Raw genomic sequence first — 20,058 nt, 5'->3', positions numbered from 1 at the left:
TATTGCTAGCCTGCTGCCCCCAAGTACAGTGGAAGATAACTGAATACTCCTCCCAAAGTTTTGCAGCTTTTTGCAGCAAAACATTTTGCAGTGCCCCACAAAAGGAGTAATTGATGCATCAAACTGGGGTTCATAGCTGACACCCCAAACCCAACATCACCTGAAATCGGCACCAAACTTTGACAAGTTTTGCAGCTTTTTGCAGCAAAAGCCCCACATTTTGCAGTGCCCCACAAAAGGAGTCATTGACGCATCAAACTGGGGTTCATAGCTAACACCCCAAAACCCAACGTTGCCCGATTCACTCGAAACTGGCGCCAAAGGTTGGCAAAAGTTTTGCAGCTTTTTGCAGCAAAAGCCGCACATTTTGCAGCACCCCAGAAAAGGAGTAATTCATGTATGAAACGGGTTCGTAGCTAACACCCCAAAACCCAACATCGCCTGATTCACTTGAAATTGGCACCAAACTTTGACAAAGGTTTTGCAGCTTATTGCAGCAAAAGCCCCACATTTTGCAGCGCCCCACAAAAGGAGTCATTGATGCATCAAAGTGGGGTTCATGGCTAACACCCCCAAACCCAACGTTGCCCGATTCACTCGAAACCGGCGCCAAAGGTTGGCAAAAGTTTTGCAGCTTTTTGCAGCAAAAGCCGCACATTTTGCAGCGCCCCACAAAAGGAGTAATTCATGTATGAAACTGGGGTTCGTAGCTAACACCCCAAAACCCAACATCGCCTGATTCCCTTGAAATTGGCGCCAAACGTTGACAAAGGTTTTGCAGCTTATTGCAGCAAAAGCCCCACATTTTGCAGTGCCCCACAAAAGGAATCATTGATGCATCAAACTGGTGTTCATAGCTAACACCCCAAAACCCAATGTCACCTGATTCACTCGAAATTGGCGCCAAACTTTGACAAAAGTTTTACAGCTTTTTGCAGCAAAACATTTTGCAGCGCCCCACAAAAGGAGTAATTGATGCATCAAACTGGGGTTCGTAGCTAACACCCCAAAACCCAATGTTGCCCGATTCACTCGAAACCGGCGCCAAAGGTTGGCAAATGTTTTGCAGCTTTTTGCAGCAAAAGCCCCACATTTTGCAGCGCCCCACAAAAGGAGTAATTCATGTATGAAACTGGGGTTCGTAGCTAACACCCCAAAACCCAACATCGCCTGATTCCCTTGAAATTGGCACCAAACTTTGACAAAGGTTTTGCAGCTTATTGCAGCAAAAGCCCCACATTTTGCAGTGCCCCACAAAAGGAATCATTGATGCATCAAACTGGTGTTCATAGCTAACACCCCAAAACCCAATGTCACCTGATTCACTCGAAATTGGCGCCAAACTTTGACAAAAGTTTTACAGCTTTTTGCAGCAAAACATTTTGCAGCGCCCCACAAAAGGAGTAATTGATGCATCAAACTGGGGTTCGTAGCTAACACCCCAAAACCCAACATCGCCTGATTCACTCAAAACCGGCACCAAAGGTTGGCAAACGTTTTGCAGCTTTTTGCAGGAAAAGCTCCACATTTTGCAGCGTCCTGCAAATGGAACTATAAACCCTCAAACCCAGGGGTATCATAGGGTCACCCCAGAATCCCAACATCACCCAATTTGCTCCAAACTTTGGCGAAAGATTTCCAGCTTTTGGCAGCGAAAATCCCACGTTTTGCTGTGCTCCACAAACAGAGCTATAGACCATTTACATTTGCACATAACTTCCCCTGGGAGAAAACCTTGGGAAATAAGGTTTGCTGGGAATTGCAGCTCTGTGATGGATAAAATACATTTCCCAGGAGACTTGGGGGGAGGAGGGATGCCATGAGCTTAAAATATATTTATGACCTTAGTTATAATCGAAGCAAGCCTATTGAAATTTGCCTCCATACTTTTAAAAAACATGGCCTGCCCCAAGGAATCCTGGGAACTGTAGTCTGCCTAAGCTGCTGGGAACTGTCATTCTGTGTGGGGCAAACTACAGTTCCCACAATCCTCTGGGGGAAGACGCAGCATCTTAAAGTTACCTCAGTGAAATTCATTGGTGAGGGGAAGATGCACTCTGCACAGCCTCAGAGGTGCTCTTATTTATTCATAGTAGGGCCTTTGATAAGTGTTTTGGGTGCTTGGACTTTGGCTGCTTCCCTGCCATTACCGAGATGAGATAATTCTCTTTCTGTCAATCTCCCCTACGGCCAATAATTTTCCCGCCCATTTTCCTTTCCCGCCCATCCAGCACTCCACTCCCCACGCGCATGCGCCGCTCTTTCCCGTCTCGAAACCAATCTTTCTCCGGTCGGCTCTCGCGAGATTTCCTTTTCGCCGCCTTCCCCCCGGGACCTTGCCGTACGTCCCATGTACGCACGCGCGCGTTCTAGGACTTCGGGTATAAACGCCTAACCAATCACAGCAGGCTGTGGGCGGGGGAAAGAAAAGAGGAAAAGGGTAGGCGTTGCGACCTCAAACGCAGCAGCCAATCCCGTTGGCGGGCACCGTCCTGCGCGTGCGCTGCCGAACCGAACCGACCAATGGGGCCCGGGGGCGCCGGGCACGCCGCCCAATCGGTGGAGAGGACTCGCGGAGCTCGCCCAATGGGGCGTGGGCGTGTGGTGTTGGTGGGGCGGCCGTCCCTCTCCTCCTCTCCCTTTGGCCACGCCCCTCCTCCTCCTCCTCCCCCCTCCCACCCCAGCTCCGCGTTCCCCTGAAGGGCCGGGCTTGGGAGCGCAGGTAGGCCTCACGCGCAGCCTCGGCCTCGCGTAGCTCGCCGAGCCGGGGGATGACGACGGCGACGCCGCGACTGAGGCGAGGCCCTCGCTGAGGAAGAAGGCCGCCGCCGCCGCCGCCATGCCGGCCAAGAGGAAGCTGGTGCCGCCGGCCCTCAACATCACCCCCACCATCGCCGAAGGGCCCAGCCCCACAGGCGGGGAGGGCGACGGCTCCGAGTGAGTGCGGGACGGAGGCGGGGAGGGGTCTCCGGGGGGGGGCGGAGGCCTTTGGAAGTGGGGCTGGGAGGAGGCGGAAGGGGGCGAGGGGAGGGCTAGGAAAGGGAAGGCAGGGTGGGGGGGGAGGGGGTGTTATACTGAATTATTATTATTATTATTGGGGGAGGGGGAGGGGGTGTTATACTGAATTATTATTATTATAGGGGGAGGGGGAGGGGGTGTTATACTGAATTATTATTATTATTGAGGTAGGGGGAGGGGGTGTTATACTGAATTATTATTATTATTGAGGTAGGGGGAGGGGGTGTTATACTGGATTATTATTATTATTGAGGTAGGGAGAGGGGGTGTTATACTGGATTATTATTATTATTGAGGTAGGGGGAGGAGGTGTTATACTGAATTATTATTATTATTGAGGTAGGGGGAGGGGGTGTTATACTGGATTATTATTATTATTGGGGAGGGGGAGGGGGTGTTATACTGAATTATTATTATTATTGAGGTAGGGGGAGGGGTGTTATACTGGATTATTATTATTATTATTAAGCCGGGGGAGGAGGTGTTATACTGAATTATTATTATTAAGGCATTGGGAGGGGTGTTATATTGAATTATTATTATTAAGGCACGGTGTGTGGGGGGAGGGGGTGTAAGACTGAGTTGTTATTAAGGCAGGGGGAGGGGGTGTTAGACTGAATTATTATTATTATTGTTATTAAGCTGGGGGAGGGGGTGTTATACTGAATTTTTGTTATTATTAAGGCAGGGGGATGTTAGACTGAATAATTATTATTAAGGCACGGTGTGTGGGGGGAGGGGGTGTAAGACTGAATTATTATTAAGGCAGGGAGAGGGGGTGTTATACTGAATTATTATTATTACTAAGGCAGGGGAGGGGCGTTATACTGAATTATTATTGTTATTAAAGCAGGAGGAGGGGTGTTATACTGAATTACTATTATCATCATCATTGTTATTATTATTAAAGCAGGGGGAGGGGTGTTATACTGATTTATTATTATTAAGGCAGGGGAAGGGGTGTTTTACTGAGTTATTATTATTAAGGCAGGGGGAGGGGTGTTATACTGAATTATTATTAAGGCAGGGGGTGTGGGGGGAGAGGGTGTTAGACTGAATTATTATTATTAAGGCAGGGGGTGTGGGGGAGGGGGGATAAGACTGACTTGTTATTAGTAATAATAATAATAATAGCTTGTGGGATGCTCTTCCCAGAGAGGCTCTTTGCATATATTTTAGGTGCCAGCCAAAAACATTTCTCTTCATTCCAGCATTGCAGGGGGTTAGGCTGGGTGACCCTTCCAACTCTACAATTCTAGGATTCTCCCACAACCTTTGGCTCATCAAATCATCTGTTTAAAGTGGTTGGGTTTTTTTTGGGGGGGGGTGTAATTGTTTTTGTGATTTGCTAGGGTATGCGTTATATGTATATATTGCAAAGCGCCCCGTGGTTTAGGATGAAGGCATAGAAATAATGTATAGTGTGGGGGATTCCCTGGTCCTGAATGGGGTAACTGTGCCCCTGAAGGACCAGGTGCATAGCCTGGGAGTCATTTTGGTCTCACAGTTGTCCATGGAGGCACAGGTTAATTCTGTGTCCAGGGCAGCTGTCTACCAGCTCCATCTGATACGCAGGCTAAGACCCTCCCTGCCCGCAGACTGTCTTGCCAGAGTGGTGCATGCTCTAGTTATCTCCCGCTTGGACTACTGCAATGCGCTCTACGTGGGGCTACCTTTGAAGGTGACCCGGAAACTGCAATTAATCCAGAATGCGGCAGCTAGATTGGTGACTGGGAGCGGCCACCGGGACCACATAACACCGGTTCTGAGAGATCTGCATTGGCTCCCAGTACGTTTCCGAGCACAGTTCAGTGTGTTGGTGCTGACCTTTAAAGCCCTAAACGGCCTCGGTCCAGTATATCTGAAGGAGCGTCTCCATCCCCATCATTTAGCCCGGACACTGAGGTCCAGCGCCGACGGCCTTCTGGCGGTTCCCTCATTGTGAGAAGTAAGATTACAGGGAACCAGGCAGAGGGCCTTCTCGGTAGTGGCGCCTGCCCTGTGGAACGCCCTCCCAGCAGATGTCAAGGCAATAAACACCTATTTTACTTTTAAAAGACAACTGAAGGCAGCCCTCTTTAGGGAAGTTTTTAATGTCTAATGCTGTATTGTTTTTAATATTCAGTTGGAAGCCGCCCATAGTGGCTGGGGAAACCCAGCCAGATGGACGGGGTATAAATAAATTATTATTATTATTATTATTATTATTATTATTATTATTGCCCACCCTTCCCCCGTACGGTCTCAGGGCAGGTTGCAGCAAGTGAAAAGCATAACGCTTCCACGGAAACACACAACGTTACACAAGGTGTTGTGTGTGGGGGTTTTTTAAAAGTGGCTTGCGATCGTGGGAAGAAATACATATAAATACATATAAAATACATATAAAAGTAGGGTGTGGGGATGCAGAGGTGGGGAAGAGGAGGTCTAGAAAAGGGAATAAAGGGTGTGGGGGTGTTAGACTGAGGGAGGAAGGGTGGGCGCTTGTGGGAATAATAATAATTATTATTATTATCCGCCCTTCCCTTTAAAGTCCTGGGGCTGGTTACAGCAACTAAAAGACAGCACTAAGATGAAAAGCACAATGTTGCACAATGTTTTAAAACAACATAGCAATCTCAGAAAGAAGGCATGTCTTTATAAATACGTACCTCAGGTGCCAAAAGCTGGGTCAGAAGAGGTGAGGCTTCAGCATTTACCGAAAACTATATTGTTATGGAAAAGACCCTGATGCTGGGAAAGATGGAGGGCACAAGGAGAAGGGGATGACAGAGGACAAGATGGTTGGACAGTGTTCTCGAAGCTACCAGCATGAGTTTGACCAAACTGCGGGAGGCAGTGGAAGACATGAGTGTCTGGTGTGCTCTGGTCCAGGGGGTCACAAAGAGTCGGACACAACTAAACAACAACAACATATTGTTATGATTACTTGCTGAATTTGTTGGCTGCTTAGGGCAACCCAATGTGACTTGCAACCAAACAGACAACCACCACTGCTGTCCCCTGCCACATAGATTGATTAATTAATAAATAATTGAATTGAATTAAATTTCTGTATCTGAGAATCATGTTAAAACCGAGAGGGGAAATAATAATAATAATAATAATAATAATAATAATAATAATAATAATAATAATAGTTATTATCCCCACCCTTTTCTCTGACACGGAACTCAAGGCAGCTTACAGATAAAAATAAGAACAACTAAAGTGAAGTTGCCACATGCCCCTCAAGAGTTGCACAACTTGGGAGGGGTTTCCACAGAAAATGCCATCTCCTGCCTGTTTCCACCACCTTGAGCTTCTGAGGGCAGAGGAATAATCAAGGGGGCACCCTCTGTCAGTCTTAGGGCCCAATAGGTCTGTAGGGAAGGAGGCGATCTTTCAAGTATTTGAGGAGTTTAGGGCTTTAAACACTAATGGCCTGGTGTGTTTGTGTTTATGTATTTAAAAGTGTTGTTGTAAATTGCCTTTGGGTCCAAAACTCTAGGTATTTATTTTATTTTATTTTTTATTTACTGAGGTAACTCAAAGCGACTGACATTATGTTAGCAAACAAACGCGCACAACACAAAAACATCTAAAAGACCATCCCTATTGTTAAAAGGCAAGATTGAAACATCCCGCTCACTCAAGGAGGCCACACGCCTGGCAAAAAAGAAATGTTTTTTCACCTTGCACCTAAAGCTATGTCATGATGGCACCAGGCAAGCATCCCTGGGGAGAGCGTTCCACAAGTGGGGAGCCACCAATGAAAAGTGCCCATTCGGTTGTGCTCCAGACTTCCTAAGATAACAATCACAAGGTCCAGGTCAGTTCATATGGGAAGAGCTATTGGAGCCTTGAGCCACATAAGTAGTATTAGTGTTATCAGTGGGTTGCATGCAACTAAGGCCTACTCAGGGTAGACCCGTTGAAATGAATAAACCTAAGGTAGCCATGCCTATTATTTTCAATGGGTCTACTCTGAGTAGGGGTGTCACTGGATACAACTCAATAAAAGTACTTTATTAAGGTAGGCAGCTGGAAAGGAGAAGTATGTCTCTGAAGAGCATGTGACTTTAAAGGGGGATTCCATTTATGGAAGGAAGAAGGAGATCTGGGCAAGAGTGGACGAAGGGGGCTTTGACTGAAAGGTTGCAATTTCATTTACTGCAAAGGGACTGCTTAATCTTTAACTCTTCTTAGTGGTGCACATAAAATTACAAAGAAAGATGAATCATACAAAGCAATTTTTAATTTTTTTTACTGTTAAGGGTGTTATTATTACTGAGCTAGATGTTGAATAATGGAGCAAGAAGAGCAGCTGGCAGGTGGGGGCATTAACACATGTGAAGGGGGGATCCATGTGGGCAGGGGGTGTGGAAAGGGACATCAACGATTGGAGGGGCTTGAGATGGGATTGTTGTTATTAGTGGTGTTGGCTGTGGAATGTAAGAGGAGACGATTAATGAGCAGGTGTAACTAGAAGAGACAGAGGGGAAAATATCTATATGTGTTGGAGTCATATAGTTATAGATATTTCCCCCTCTATACCTCGGGTTACAGACACTTCAGGTTGTGTGTTTTCGGGTTGCGCACCGCGCCTAACCTGGAAGTACCAACATGGGTTACTTCCAGGTTTTGGCGCGGAAGCGCTAAATCGTGCTTTGCGCATGCGCAGAGGCGCCAAATTGCGAGCTGCGCAGACGCAGCGCTGCGGGTTGCGAACCCGCCTCCCGCACAGATCATGTTCGCAACCCCCAAGCATCCACTGTAGGTTGAGATGGGTCTTAAAGTGTTATGTACATGAGGGTGGGGGGAAAGCAGCTGAGGCAATGAACCGGGGAGGGGCATCTGGGAGAGAGACGTTTGTGCTATATCCAGTTGGACTTATTCCCAAGTAAGTGTGTATAGGATCGCAGCCTTAAAGAGGAATCCATATATGGAAGAGACCAGGGTTTGGGTTGAATGATGATTGGCGTTTAAAGGGCACCTATTCTTAGTGCCACTGGTGTTGAAATGGCATGTGTTCCTGAATAGTTTGGGGGTGGGTTGCATGTTAACAGAACTGAGGCAGAAGGGAAGGCAGTGAATGGAAGGAGGGGAGCTGGAAGAGGTTTTCTTTATGAGAGTTTATTGTTCCAGGCAAGCATCCTCTCTGATCCGGGTCTCCCAGGTCACAGTGGGTCAGGGCATCTGGCTGTTAAACCAGAAGGCTGGTGGTTTGTGCCCACCCAGGGACAGGATTCCTTTCATTGCATTGGACTGGAAGGCCCTTGGGGGTCCCGTCCAACGCCACAGTTCTCTGATTAAACGTTTGAAGGAGCAAATTCACACGAGGAAGAAAGTGTGGGGAAGAGAATGGATTGGTAGTGTTGGCTAAGAGAGGGCGGGATCTGCATTGCCAAGTAGGACAGTTCAATCCCCAAGTGAGGCTGGGAATGTCCCCTGTCTGAAATTCTGGAGAGCCTCTGTCAGTGGCTGCAGTCAAAAACAGAGCAGTGGTATGACCTAGTTGTAAGGTAGTTTCTTAGGAAAGGTTGTGGTTAAAAGGGTGTCATGCAGTTCATTTGTAGAGGTGTAGAGAGATGTGTGAGAGGCCCGGTATAGCCCTCTGGGAAGGGTGGCTCAGATTGAAGAGGGAGTGGTGTTAAAAGCGAGCTGGATAGATGGGTACCTTGCAGGGATGGGGTTAGAAGGTAACACAGTGGGGAGTGCTGAGAATTAAGGTAATGTAACGCTTAAACCAGCAAGTCTTTTATGTAAGTTGCAAGAGGACATGAAAAATGTACAGGAACAGATAACCTAAGAGCAAATGACTGGGATCCACTGGGAGACTGGCTTGAAATGTACTGTCTACTTTCTCATTTCTCCATTCTTCCTTTGGCAGAGGGGGAGAGGGAGTTTATTTTAATTTTAAGATGGATTTACTGCCTTTCTACTCTCTTAAAAGTCCACCAAGACATTTTGCATAAATGCTGTATCTATTTTACAGTTTTAACAGCCAGCAGTAGTGAAGCCAAAAGAATAGCATTGATGAGAGCAACCAGATAAGGCACACACAGTTGCACCCTGCTCTTCCTTTTGGAACAGAAAGGCTTTCTTAACAGTGTAATTTCACACATTCTTTCTTAGAGGTGTGTCTCACACAGTGTTAGAAACTAGCCAAGCGCCAGGTGTGTTTTGTGACTGGCATGAGTCCAATTGCGACCACATGGAGGTCTCTGGATGCCAGGTTGGCAGCTGGGGAAAGCAACATGTGCCTTAGAGAAGGCTCTGAAATATTTTCCTTGAGCCTCAGGATCTTTCCTTCCAATGAGCACTCAGGGCTGATTTCCTTCAGAATGGATATGATCTTCTTGCAGTCCATGGGACTCTCAAGAGTCTCCTCCAGCACCATAATTCAAAAGCATCCATTCTTTGGCGATCAGCCTTCTTTATGGTCCAGCTCTCACTTCCGCACATCACTACTGGGAAAACCATAGCTTTAACTATACAGACCTTTGTTGGCAAGGTGATGTCTCTGCTTTTTAAGATGCTGTCTAGGTTTGTCATTGCTTTTCTCCCAAGAAGCAGGCGTCCTTTAATTTCGTGGCTGCTGTCACCATCTGCAGTGATCATGGAGCCCAAGAAAGTAAAATCTCTCACTGCCTCCATTTCTTCCCCTTCTATTTGCCAGGAGGTGATGGGACCAGTGGCCATGATCTTTGGTTTTTTTGATGTTGAGCTTCAGATAATATTTTGCACTCTCCTCTTTTACCCTCATTAAGAGGTGTTTTTTTTAATTCCTCCTCACTTTTTGCCATCCAAGTTGTGTCATCTGCATATCTGAGGTTGTTGATATTTCTTCCGGCAATCTTAATTCCGGTTTGGGATTCATCCAGTCCAGCCTTTCACATGATGAAATGGGAATGGGGTAGAGGAAGTAAAAAAGTGAGTTGAAGGCAAGGGCCATACCACAGAGGTAGAGCATCTCTGCCTTGCATGCAGAAGGTGCTGGGTTCAGGGTTCAGGTCGGGCTGAAATCCTATGCTTCTGCTACCAGTCAGGACAATACTGAGCCTTATAGACCAATAGTCTGACTCAGTACAAGGTAGCTTTAGAGGCTCCTAAGAGAAGATTATGTGGGAAATGCTTTTCTAGAGAGTTGTCATGAGTGTGATGAAGGGTTAGCTTTGGCAGAGAGGCTGGGTACATTGAAGAGGGTTGCCTTGGAGCGAAAATCGTTTCCAGGGATCTAAATGTAGGCTTTGCATTCCAACTTCAGAGAATCAGATTTTCTGGGGGAGGCAGTTGGTGTAGAAAGTGAGATCTGATCAGGAAGCCCAGGCAATGGAGTTGAGGGCTGCTTCTTAGGAAGAACAAATTTGACCTGTGCAGAAGAGCTGCTGCTGCTGCTGCTATGGGAATGTCAGAATGTACCCTTAATGCACAGAACACACAAGGAGGGTGTGCTGGAGAGTAAGGCTCAACTGGCAGCAGTTGGGCAAGAAAAGGAGGGTAAAAGGTGCTCTCTCCAAAACAGCTTTCCTTCACCACAATGCGTAACGTAGGATCACCTTTACACCTTCATGCCATTGTTAGAAAGTGGGTTGCAACTCAGCACATTTAGCTGGAGAGAGATCGCTGAGTTTCCTTACATGTTGTCTTGCTAGATAAGCCCCTTCAGGAATAGTGCTTCAGTTTCCTAGGAGTCAGCACTGAATAGTTAGAAGCCAATCTCACATAGTGAAAATCCCTGGACTCTGGAACCACAGTTTTGAGGGTTGTGACAACACAGTGTGATTTGCCATGGCAGTTTATGTGCAGGGCCCAGGGGATTAATCTATGGCCAGCAAATAGTCTCACTTCTCAGGCTTTGGTAGAAGCAGCGGGACAGACTGGGAATCCAGGGAGACTCAACAGTTTTCTCCCGTCTTTCCTTTAAGAGCACATCTTGTTGACCTCCAGAAGAAACTGGAAGAACTGGAACTGGATGAGCAGCAGAAGAAACGGTTGGAGGCTTTTCTCACCCAGAAGGCCAAAGTTGGAGAGCTGAAAGATGACGATTTTGAGAGGATTTCTGAGCTGGGAGCCGGTAATGGTGGAGTGGTCACCAAAGTACAACACAAACCCTCAGGGCTAATCATGGCACGGAAGGTGAGGAGGAGGAGGGTGATGTCTCATCCAGTGTGACCAAATGTTTGGGGGCATCTGCAGAGGTGGCAAGAAACAGTTGAGCCATAGCCAGTAAATCTGCGATGAGAATTCTGTGGGGGCGAGCCAAATCTAGCAGGCATGTAGCCTGAGCTGTCACTAGCCACCTCATTTAATGCACCTTGGTTTAAGAACAGCTTAGTTTATAAACAACGCGGATTAAGAACGCTGCAGACCCAGAAGTAGGTGTTTTGGTTTGTGAACTTTGCCTTGGAAGCAGAACACGTTGAGTGTGTTCCATTTGTAAACTGAGTCTCCAGCTGCTATGGGAAAGCACGCCTTGGTTTAAGAATGGACTTCCGGAACGGATTAAGTTCATAAACCAAGGTACCACTGTATTAAAGCTTCTGGGCTAGCTTGAAAAAGATTTGAATTTGTATCTTTCTAGTGTCTTTAATCAGTTTGTTTGTTCGTTGTACAGCCCCCCCCAATCAGTGGAGCACATATAAGCCTCCCCCCCGCCCCGTTATGCCCCTGTTCTGCCTACTTCTGGGTCCAAAAGGACCCATGTGCCAGCATTTGCGTGTCAATTGGATGCACCTATAATGGTCGCCTCCTGTATATATATATTGCATCCCCCCCCCCCCCCAAAAAAATGAGCTTGTCAGGATAGCATACAATGGTTCGTCTTCCTTGAGTTTGCCTTCTCTGCAATCTCATGGAATATGTTTGGCTGAGATAAGAGTGAGTGGCTCACTTGATAGCTGGGTGGGGACTTGAATGCAGACCTGGTCTGACACTTTAACTCCTTGCCCTGTTTTCTTTTACACACACACCTGTCTCTAAATTCAGGTAGGTAGCCGTGTTGGTCTGACGCAGTTGAAATAAATAAATAAAAATTGTCCAGTAGCACCTTAGAGACCAACAAAGTTTGTTCTGGGTATAGCAAGCACGCAAAAGCTCATACCCAGAACAAATTTAGTTGGCCTCTTAAGGTGCCACTGGACAATTTTTTATTTACCTGCTTCTAAAAATTGCCATGACACGTTTGGTGCAATACAGTCAATACACTTTTCCCCCCATCAGTCCTCCTTCAGTTTGTTGGCTTTCCCCCCGTGGTGAACCATTCCTGAAACAACTTATAGTTTCCCCCTCTTCTTCCCACAGTTTGCAATTGGTAATGTTCAGCTGTCTAAAAAAGGGGGCTGGGGTTTCTCTTTAAAGTGCCTTTGGGTGGCAATATGGAAATACAGTGGCAATATGGAAATACAGTGGTACCTCAGGTTACATACGCTTCAGGTTACAGACTCCGCTAACCCAGAAATAGTGCTTCAGGATGAGAACAGAAATCGTGCTCCAGCGGTGCGGCAGCAGCAGGAGGCCCCATTAGCTAAAGTGGTGCTTCAGGTTAAGAACAGTTTCAGGTTAAGTACGGACCTCCGGAATGAATTAAGTTCTTAACCCGAGGTACCACTAGTTCTTGGTGCAGCCTTTTATCCCCTTAGTTCCTTCATTCCCCACCCACTCCCTCTTCTCCCCACAGCTGATTCACCTGGAGATCAAGCCTGCCATCCGAAACCAGATAATCCGCGAGCTCCAGGTGCTTCACGAGTGTAACTCTCCATACATTGTGGGTTTCTATGGCGCCTTCTACAGCGATGGGGAGATAAGCATCTGTATGGAGCATATGGTAAGTGTTGTTATTCTCTCCCACCTTCTTAAGCAAGACAGATACCCTGTTCAGCACCAGTCAGAGCATCAACCTCTGACTGTAGATAATCCTTCCATCTAGTGGTTGCAGAAGCAGCATAACGTTCTTGCATTGAATGTGTAGCAATTCTTTTGTTTCCCTCTGGGTTTCCTCATTGGCTGCTTGTTGTGTGCCTGGCACTCCATGTCTTTTCTTAAAAAATCCGCTCTTAATTATATAACCCCGAAGATGTTCCTAGTGCTGGGGGAGGGGGGGGAATTAAAATCCTAGCTGCCAGCACCATGTTATTTTTCTAGAAGCAAGCCTTGCGCAGAATGAAGAGAATGTCTCTGATTCGCAGACGCCAGCAATAACCTTGGGGGGCTAAAATAGGGGCCAGTGTGTTTTCCAGTCTTGACTCTTGCTTATACCTGTAACCAGGTTCTTTCGCCATTTGATCAAGCCATATCTCTCCCCTTCTTGTAAAGGTCTTGGGAACCTTGTGGGAGTGGCTATGCACATATGAACCTCCCTGATGCTTAAGGTCAGCTGGGGAGGCCCTGATTCAAGTTCCAGCTTCTTCAGAGACCAGATCAGTTTCTGCAAGAAGTGGTGTCTTCTCAAATGGCCGTTTCAGAGGTTTGGTATGCACTTCTGTGGGCTGTACAGTGGTGCCCCGCAAGACGAATGCCTCGCAAGATGGAAAACTCGCTAGACGAAAGAGTTTTCTGTTTTGGAGGTGCTTCGCAAAACGAATTTCCTATGGGCTTGCTTCGCAAGACGACAATGTCTTGCGAGTTCCTGCTGGCCCCCCCTTTTTCTAAGCCGCTAAGCCGCTTATCAGCTGATCCGATCAGCAGATAAGCCGCTAATAGCGCTAATCTGTCAATGGGCTTGCTTCGCAAGACGAAAAAACCGCTAGACGAAGAGAATCACAGAACGGATTCTTTTCGTCTTGCGAGGCACCACTGTATTTGTGATCTCTCAATACATTCTGCAGACAAGTGCGAACTTTACCTTGTCAACTTTTTTGTGAGGCAAGATCAGGGCCATCTGCTACATTCTCTCTCTCTCTCAGATTGTTAGCTTTGTTTCATTTTAAGAATCGCAACACAGCAGAGATTTGTATAAAGTAATGTGTTCTGTGGGCAAAGTGGATAAAATAGAATGTTTGAGAATCGCCCTGGCTTGCTTACATGTCTTCAGTCTTATGAGGCATTGATTTAGTGGATGGCAAAGGACGCCGGTGCTTTATTTTATTTTCTTAAGACACGTGTCCCACCTCTCAATCAAAATAATGGCCAAGATGGCTTACTCATACACATATATGCATACTCAAGTGGGTTTCTTTTAATGATAGGCAGAACTAAGAGCAGCAATGAAACAGAGGTCAAAATTAGTCCCTCCATTCTGTTAAGAGAAAGAGAGAAGCATTTGGCTTGTAATGCGGTAACTCGGGTGCCAGGCAAATATGCTTAGGGTAAAGGTAAAGGTACCCCTGCCCGAGCGGGCCAGTCTTGACAGACTCTGGGGTTTGTGCGCCCATCTCACATCTATTGGCCGGGGGCCAGCGCTGTCCGGGGACACTTCCGGGTCACGTGGCCAGCGTGACAACGCTGCTCTGGTGAGCCAGAGCCGCACACGGAACGCCGTTTACCTTCCCGCTGGTAAGCGGTACCTATTTATCTACTTGCCCCCGGGGGTGCTTTCGAACTGCTAGGTTGGCAGGCGCTGGGACCGAGCAGCGGGAGCGCACCCCGCCGCGGGGATTCGAACCGCCGACCTTTCGATCGGCAAGCCCTAGGCGTTGAGGCTTTAGCCCACAGCGCCACCCGCGTCCTATGCTTAGGGTGGATGTTCTGTATTCGGAAATGCCACAGCAGAAAAAAGCAGCACCCTTGTTCCTGCCAGCCACTTGCTTATCCTGAAGGTAAGGTCAGAGCCTTGCTTGCAGATCTCTGCAAATAGGCCGGTTCTTGCAATAGACATTGAGAGATGTTGGCCAGTTGTGTCAACCGTAAGGCAAGTGCAGATCTAGTGCAGCGTCTGGCAGCGAGAGGGGGGTCATCTCCCTATAGCTTTGGTTCCTTTTACATAGTTTACGGCAGCTGCTGCCATTTGAGAGCCAGTGTGGTGTAGTGGTTAAGAGCGGTAGTCACGTAATCTGGGGAACCGGGTTCGCGTCTCCGCTCCTCCACCTGCAGCTGCTGGGTGACCTTGGGCCAGTCACACTTCTCTGAAGTCTCTCAGCCCCACTCACCCCACAGAGTGTTTGTTGTGGGGGAGGAAGGGAAAAGGAGATTGTTAGCCACTTTGAGACTTCTGAAGGGGAGTGAAAGGCGGGATATCAAATCCAAACTCCTCCTCCTCCTCTTCTTCTTCTTCTTCTTGGTGACTTGTTCGGTGGTCACTGGTATGCTGTGAATTCTGCATTTTGCCAAATTTAAGTGACACAGAAATAATATGCTGCCTGAGCCACAACGGGCAACTGTTATTAGTAGTAATGGTATTAGTAGTAATAGCAGCAACAGCATTTAGACCAGGCATAGGCAAACTCTGCCCTCCAGATGTTTTGAGACTACAATTCCCATCATCCCTGACCACGGGTCCTGTAGGTAGGAATGATGGGAGTTGTAGTCCTAAAAAACGTCTGGAGGGCCGAGTTTGCCTATGCCTGATTTAGACTTATCAGTTGTTTGTTACCCAAAGGTCTCCAAGCAAACCACAACACATATAAAAACATAAATACATTATACCATTAATAAGTTATGCAAAACATTAGCTAAATAGTAAACAGATTGATAGGGACGCGGGTGGCGCTGTGGGTTAAACCACAGAGCCTAGGGCTTGCCGATCAGAAGGTCGGCGGTTCGAATCCCCGTGATGACGGGGTGAGCTCCCGTTGCTCGGTCCCTGCTCCTGCCAACCTAGCAGTTCGAAAGCACGTCAGAGTGCAAGTAGATAAATAGGTACCGCTCTGGTGGGAAGGTAAACAGCGTTTCCGTGTGCTGCTCTGGTTCGCCAGAAGCGGCTTAGTCATGGTGGCCACATGACCCGGAAGCTGTACGCCGGCTCCATCGGCCAGTAAAGCGAGATGAGCGCCGCAACCCCAGAGTCGGCCACGACTGGACCTAATGGTCAGGGGTCCCTTTACCTTTAAACAGATGGATACAGAACACCAACAATTCATGGAATACACACACACACACACAGATGCAAAAACAACCCCCCTTAACAACCACAGGAAGTTTTAGGGGCCTGCTGTTTGCAGAACTAACTCGGGTCAGTCCATCAGACCCCTGGGAAGCAAGGTCAGCCTTTACCTGTTGTTGAAAAGGTGCCAACAAAGGTGGCAAGTGGGGAGTCACAATTGAAAATGCCCTTTCCCTTGTCACTGCGCGAAAAAAAGTTTCAAAAGGTCCCCCTTCCTGAGGAAGTAAAAAATGATATTACTGATTCGAGGTATAAAAATGCTTGAGAATAAAAGTTTCAATTAGCAGTAAAATCTGGCTGCGGCTGGGGAGTACGTACACCATGTACCTTTGCACTATGCCTGTGCCTGGGGAAGAGATGGGTTAGCACTCTGCCTCCATACAAGAATGCCTGGCTTGCGCGGGGTGTGAACTGTGGTTATGGCCAATATCTTACTTTATGTCAGCTGGTCTCTTTTCCTCTGAGTTTAGGATGGAGGTTCCCTAGATCAGGTTTTGAAAGAAGCCAAGAGAATTCCTGAGGATATCTTGGGGAAAGTCAGCATAGCGGTGAGTATGCTGTTGCCTTCCTCTTTAAAAAAAAAAAGCTTGTTTAAAGAAAATAGGCTCAGCTTTGCGGCGTTCGGGAGCCAAAATGTTTGAGAACTAAGCTGTTCAAAAACCAAAGTACAACTGTATTAGCAGCCCAGTTCTGATGAAGTAAAGAAGGATAACAATTCTTTCCCCCCCTTGCTTACAGGGTGTCTAAAAAATAACCAGTTGCCTTCGTACTTCTTCTCTAAATGAAAGGCGTTGCATGAATCATTTTAACAATAATTAATAACCACTTTTCAGGAACAAAGGTTCATTGAGTTTGTCGGCTGCTCTTCCTTACCTTAAACTGTTGAAACTGATCAGGCAATAAAAGTGAAACTCTTGTGATGGTTTTGAGGGCTCCCTCCTTTAACATGGAAGAGAACTTCCCCAAATGGAGGGGGGGAAATTGCCTTTATTTCAGTCCTTCTTAAGGTTAGGCCCCTTTGATGGACATGACTAATTTGGCTCCATTAATTTCAATGCTGAGTGTCAGTCAATCAAGTGGATTAGGTGACCAAATGCAGGTTATAGTCAAAGGAGAACAAAAAATGGGCAATGATGGATGAAAAAGCAGGGCAACTGTTGAGGTAGCAAGACCCAAGCATAGATCTATAGTGGGGGCTCAGAGAAACGTAATGAAATGAGAGGGGAGGAATGGAGAATCATAGAATCATAGAGTTGGAAGAGACCACAAGGGCCATTGAGTCCAACCCCCTGCCAAGCAGGAAACGCCATCAGAGCACTCCTGACATATGGTTGTCAAGCCTCTGCTTAAAGACCTCCAAAGTAGGAGACTCCACCACACTCCTTGGCAGCAAATTCCACTGTCGAACAGCTCTTGCTGTCAGGAAGTTCTTCCTAATGTTTAGGTGGAATCTTCTTCCTTGTAGTTTGGATTCATTGCTCCGTGTCTGCTTCTCTGGAGCAGCAGAAAACCACCTTTCTCCCTCCTCTATGTGACATCCTTTTATATATTTGAACATGGCTATCATATCACCCCTTAACCTCCTCTTCTCCAGGCTAAACATGCCCAGCTCCCTTAGCTGTTCCTCATAAGGCATCGTTTCCAGGCCTTTGACCATTTTGGTTGCCCTCCTCTGGACACGTTCCAGTTTGCCAGTGTCCTTTCTTGAATTGTGGTGCCCAGAACTGGACACAGAAGGAGCAGAAACATCAAATATGTCTGCCCCCTCAAGCCCCACTCAAAATTTTGGAGTGGGAACCTGAACATAAATGGATCTGGTTATTTCTGGACCAGCCAGTATGGTGAGGGAACCAGTCAGGCCATGGAGGAAGAAAAGGTGGTACAGCCTCCCTTCCTCTTTTGCAATCTGTTGCATTGGCCAACACTTGGCAGCCTTTGTCTTCCTTGATCCAGAAGAGCCTGATTTCCACCCTGCAAAGCCTTCAGCTTTCCAAATCCTCATGGTGCCCTGACCTTTTCCTTCTCCTCTCTTCTCCTCTTCCCCGCCACATCACCAGGTTCTGCGAGGATTGGCTTACTTACGAGAGAAACACCAGATCATGCACAGAGGTGAGTGAGCCGCTGGAACACAGGGAAAGCTCTGCTAGGGTCTTTTGTGCTGAGGGAACCCAGAGTCCACAAGCGCAGTGGACATACGTAGACTTGGTTTCAACGCTTACTGTGCTTCGAGATAAACTAAGTTAGTTCTTGGTATAGTGAGAAGGTGGGGAGGGGTATTACTCAGAAGGGTGTTGGGAATGGTGGTGAGTAATACCCCTCCCCACCTTCTCACTATATAGAAGTGTGCATGCACACGAAAGCTCATACCAAGAACTAACTTAGTTGGTCTTTAAGGTGCTACTGGAAGGAATTTTTTTATTTTGACTATGACAGACCAACACGGCTACCTATCTGTAACTGTGCTTCGAGACGCTGACTTTGCAAACCACTCTCTTTCTGGAGCTCCATTTCGGCTTGATTCAGGCTTGGAAACAACCAAGCAAGCACCGTCGTGCCAGAACATGCCAAGGATTCCTTGGTTACATCCCACTTGCTCTCTACAATTGACAGGAGGGTATCTGAATTCCACATTCATTTGGACATCAGGTATAATGGGGCCTCAACTGAGTCCTGGGAGCGAGTTTGGAAAGGGTGTGTGCTAAGGCGTTTTGCTCCAGCCATATGTGTGATTCGAACACCGCCAGTACTACCATGAGTGTTGGGTTGAGGTACAGTTGCCAGGAGGCCATACTGATTGGCAGCAGCTCTCAAAGGCCTCTCTCCCCCCTGCCACATTCCATTCTGAGTTGCTGTGGATCTCCCGCTTGGATTACTGCAATGCGCTCTACGTGGGGCTACCTTTGAAGGTGACCCGGAAACTACAACTAATCCAGAATGCGGCAGCTAGACTGGTGACTGGGAGTGGCCACAGAGACCACATAACACCGGTCTTGAAACACCTACATTGGCTCCCAGTACGTTTCTGAGCACAATTCAAAGTGTTGGTGCTGACCTTTAAAGCCCTAAACGGCCTTGGTCCAGTATATCTGAAGGAGCGTCTCCACCCCCATCGTTCTGCCCAGACTCTAAGGTCCAGCGCCGAGGGCCTTCTGGCGGTTCCCTCATTGCGAGAAGCAATGGCAGAGGGCCATTCTCGGTAGTGGCGCCCGCCCTGTGGAACGCCCTCCCACCAGATGTCAAAGAGAACAACAACTACCAGGCTTTTAGTAGACATCTGAAGGCAGCCCTCTTTAGGGAAGCTTTTGATGTTTGATGTATTATAGTATTTTAATATTCTTTTGGAAGCCGCCCAGAGTGGCTGGGGAAGCCCAGCCAGATGGGCGGGGTATAAATAATAAATTATTATTATTATTATTATTATTATTATTATTATTATTATTATTATTATTACTGGGTGTTTATCTTTGAAAAGGCCCTGGTTGCTTTGCAGGACTTCAGTGCTTCCAAAATTCAATCAGACGCAGCCTTCCTAGGTGTGCTGCAGCCCTCCAGGTGTTATCAGACTCCCAACTTCCATCAACCCCAGCTAACTTTGCCAATGGACAGAGATGATGGGAGAAGTAGTCTGGCAACATATGGAGAACACCACGTTGAAGAAAATTGTTGAATAGCCGTGATGGCTAGGAAATTGCATTCATTCATTCATTCGTTTTCATTAAAAACAAAAACAGAAAGCCGGATGCTCTGAGGGTGTGTAGAACCTTCACTAAGGGCTGCCCCCCCCCATTGCTTAAATTGCACACACTCTGACATTTCCCCTCCTTTCAGTCTTTTATCTCAAAAATCTATTTTCAGATGTGAAGCCTTCTAACATCTTGGTGAATTCCCGGGGAGAGATTAAGCTCTGTGATTTTGGAGTCAGCGGCCAGCTCATCGACTCCATGGCGAATTCCTTCGTGGGCACTCGCTCCTATATGTCTGTAGGTCCCTTTGCTATGTTTGTTGTGCCACCTTTGGTT

The 20,058-nt window shown here is 47.2% G+C and overlaps 2 protein-coding genes across 2 annotated transcripts in view; both read left to right on the top strand.

Annotated features, from left to right (window-relative positions):
- Nucleotides 1-12,628, top strand: part of TNFAIP8L1 (TNF alpha induced protein 8 like 1) — a 162,731-nt gene extending 150,103 nt beyond the window's left edge. The window contains exon 3 of the transcript XR_014215195.1: nucleotides 12,436-12,628. The gene's annotated coding sequence lies outside the window, so the exon portion shown is untranslated. The remainder of the gene's footprint in view (nucleotides 1-12,435) is intronic.
- The window catches only part of MAP2K2 (mitogen-activated protein kinase kinase 2), a 36,713-nt gene continuing 19,334 nt past the window's right edge, over nucleotides 2,680-20,058 (top strand). Inside the window, exons 1-6 of the mRNA XM_082206575.1 lie at nucleotides 2,680-2,937; nucleotides 10,929-11,139; nucleotides 12,680-12,826; nucleotides 16,510-16,587; nucleotides 18,097-18,148; nucleotides 19,895-20,019. Coding sequence (XP_082062701.1) covers nucleotides 2,840-2,937; nucleotides 10,929-11,139; nucleotides 12,680-12,826; nucleotides 16,510-16,587; nucleotides 18,097-18,148; nucleotides 19,895-20,019 — 711 coding nt within the window. The 5' untranslated portion in view covers nucleotides 2,680-2,839. The remainder of the gene's footprint in view (nucleotides 2,938-10,928; nucleotides 11,140-12,679; nucleotides 12,827-16,509; nucleotides 16,588-18,096; nucleotides 18,149-19,894; nucleotides 20,020-20,058) is intronic.

Source organism: Podarcis vaucheri (genome assembly GCF_965113315.1).
Source record: "Podarcis vaucheri genome assembly, chromosome: 18".
In the NCBI taxonomy this organism is placed as follows: domain Eukaryota; kingdom Metazoa; phylum Chordata; class Lepidosauria; order Squamata; family Lacertidae; genus Podarcis; species Podarcis vaucheri.
This window is presented reverse-complemented; position numbering and strand designations above follow the sequence as displayed.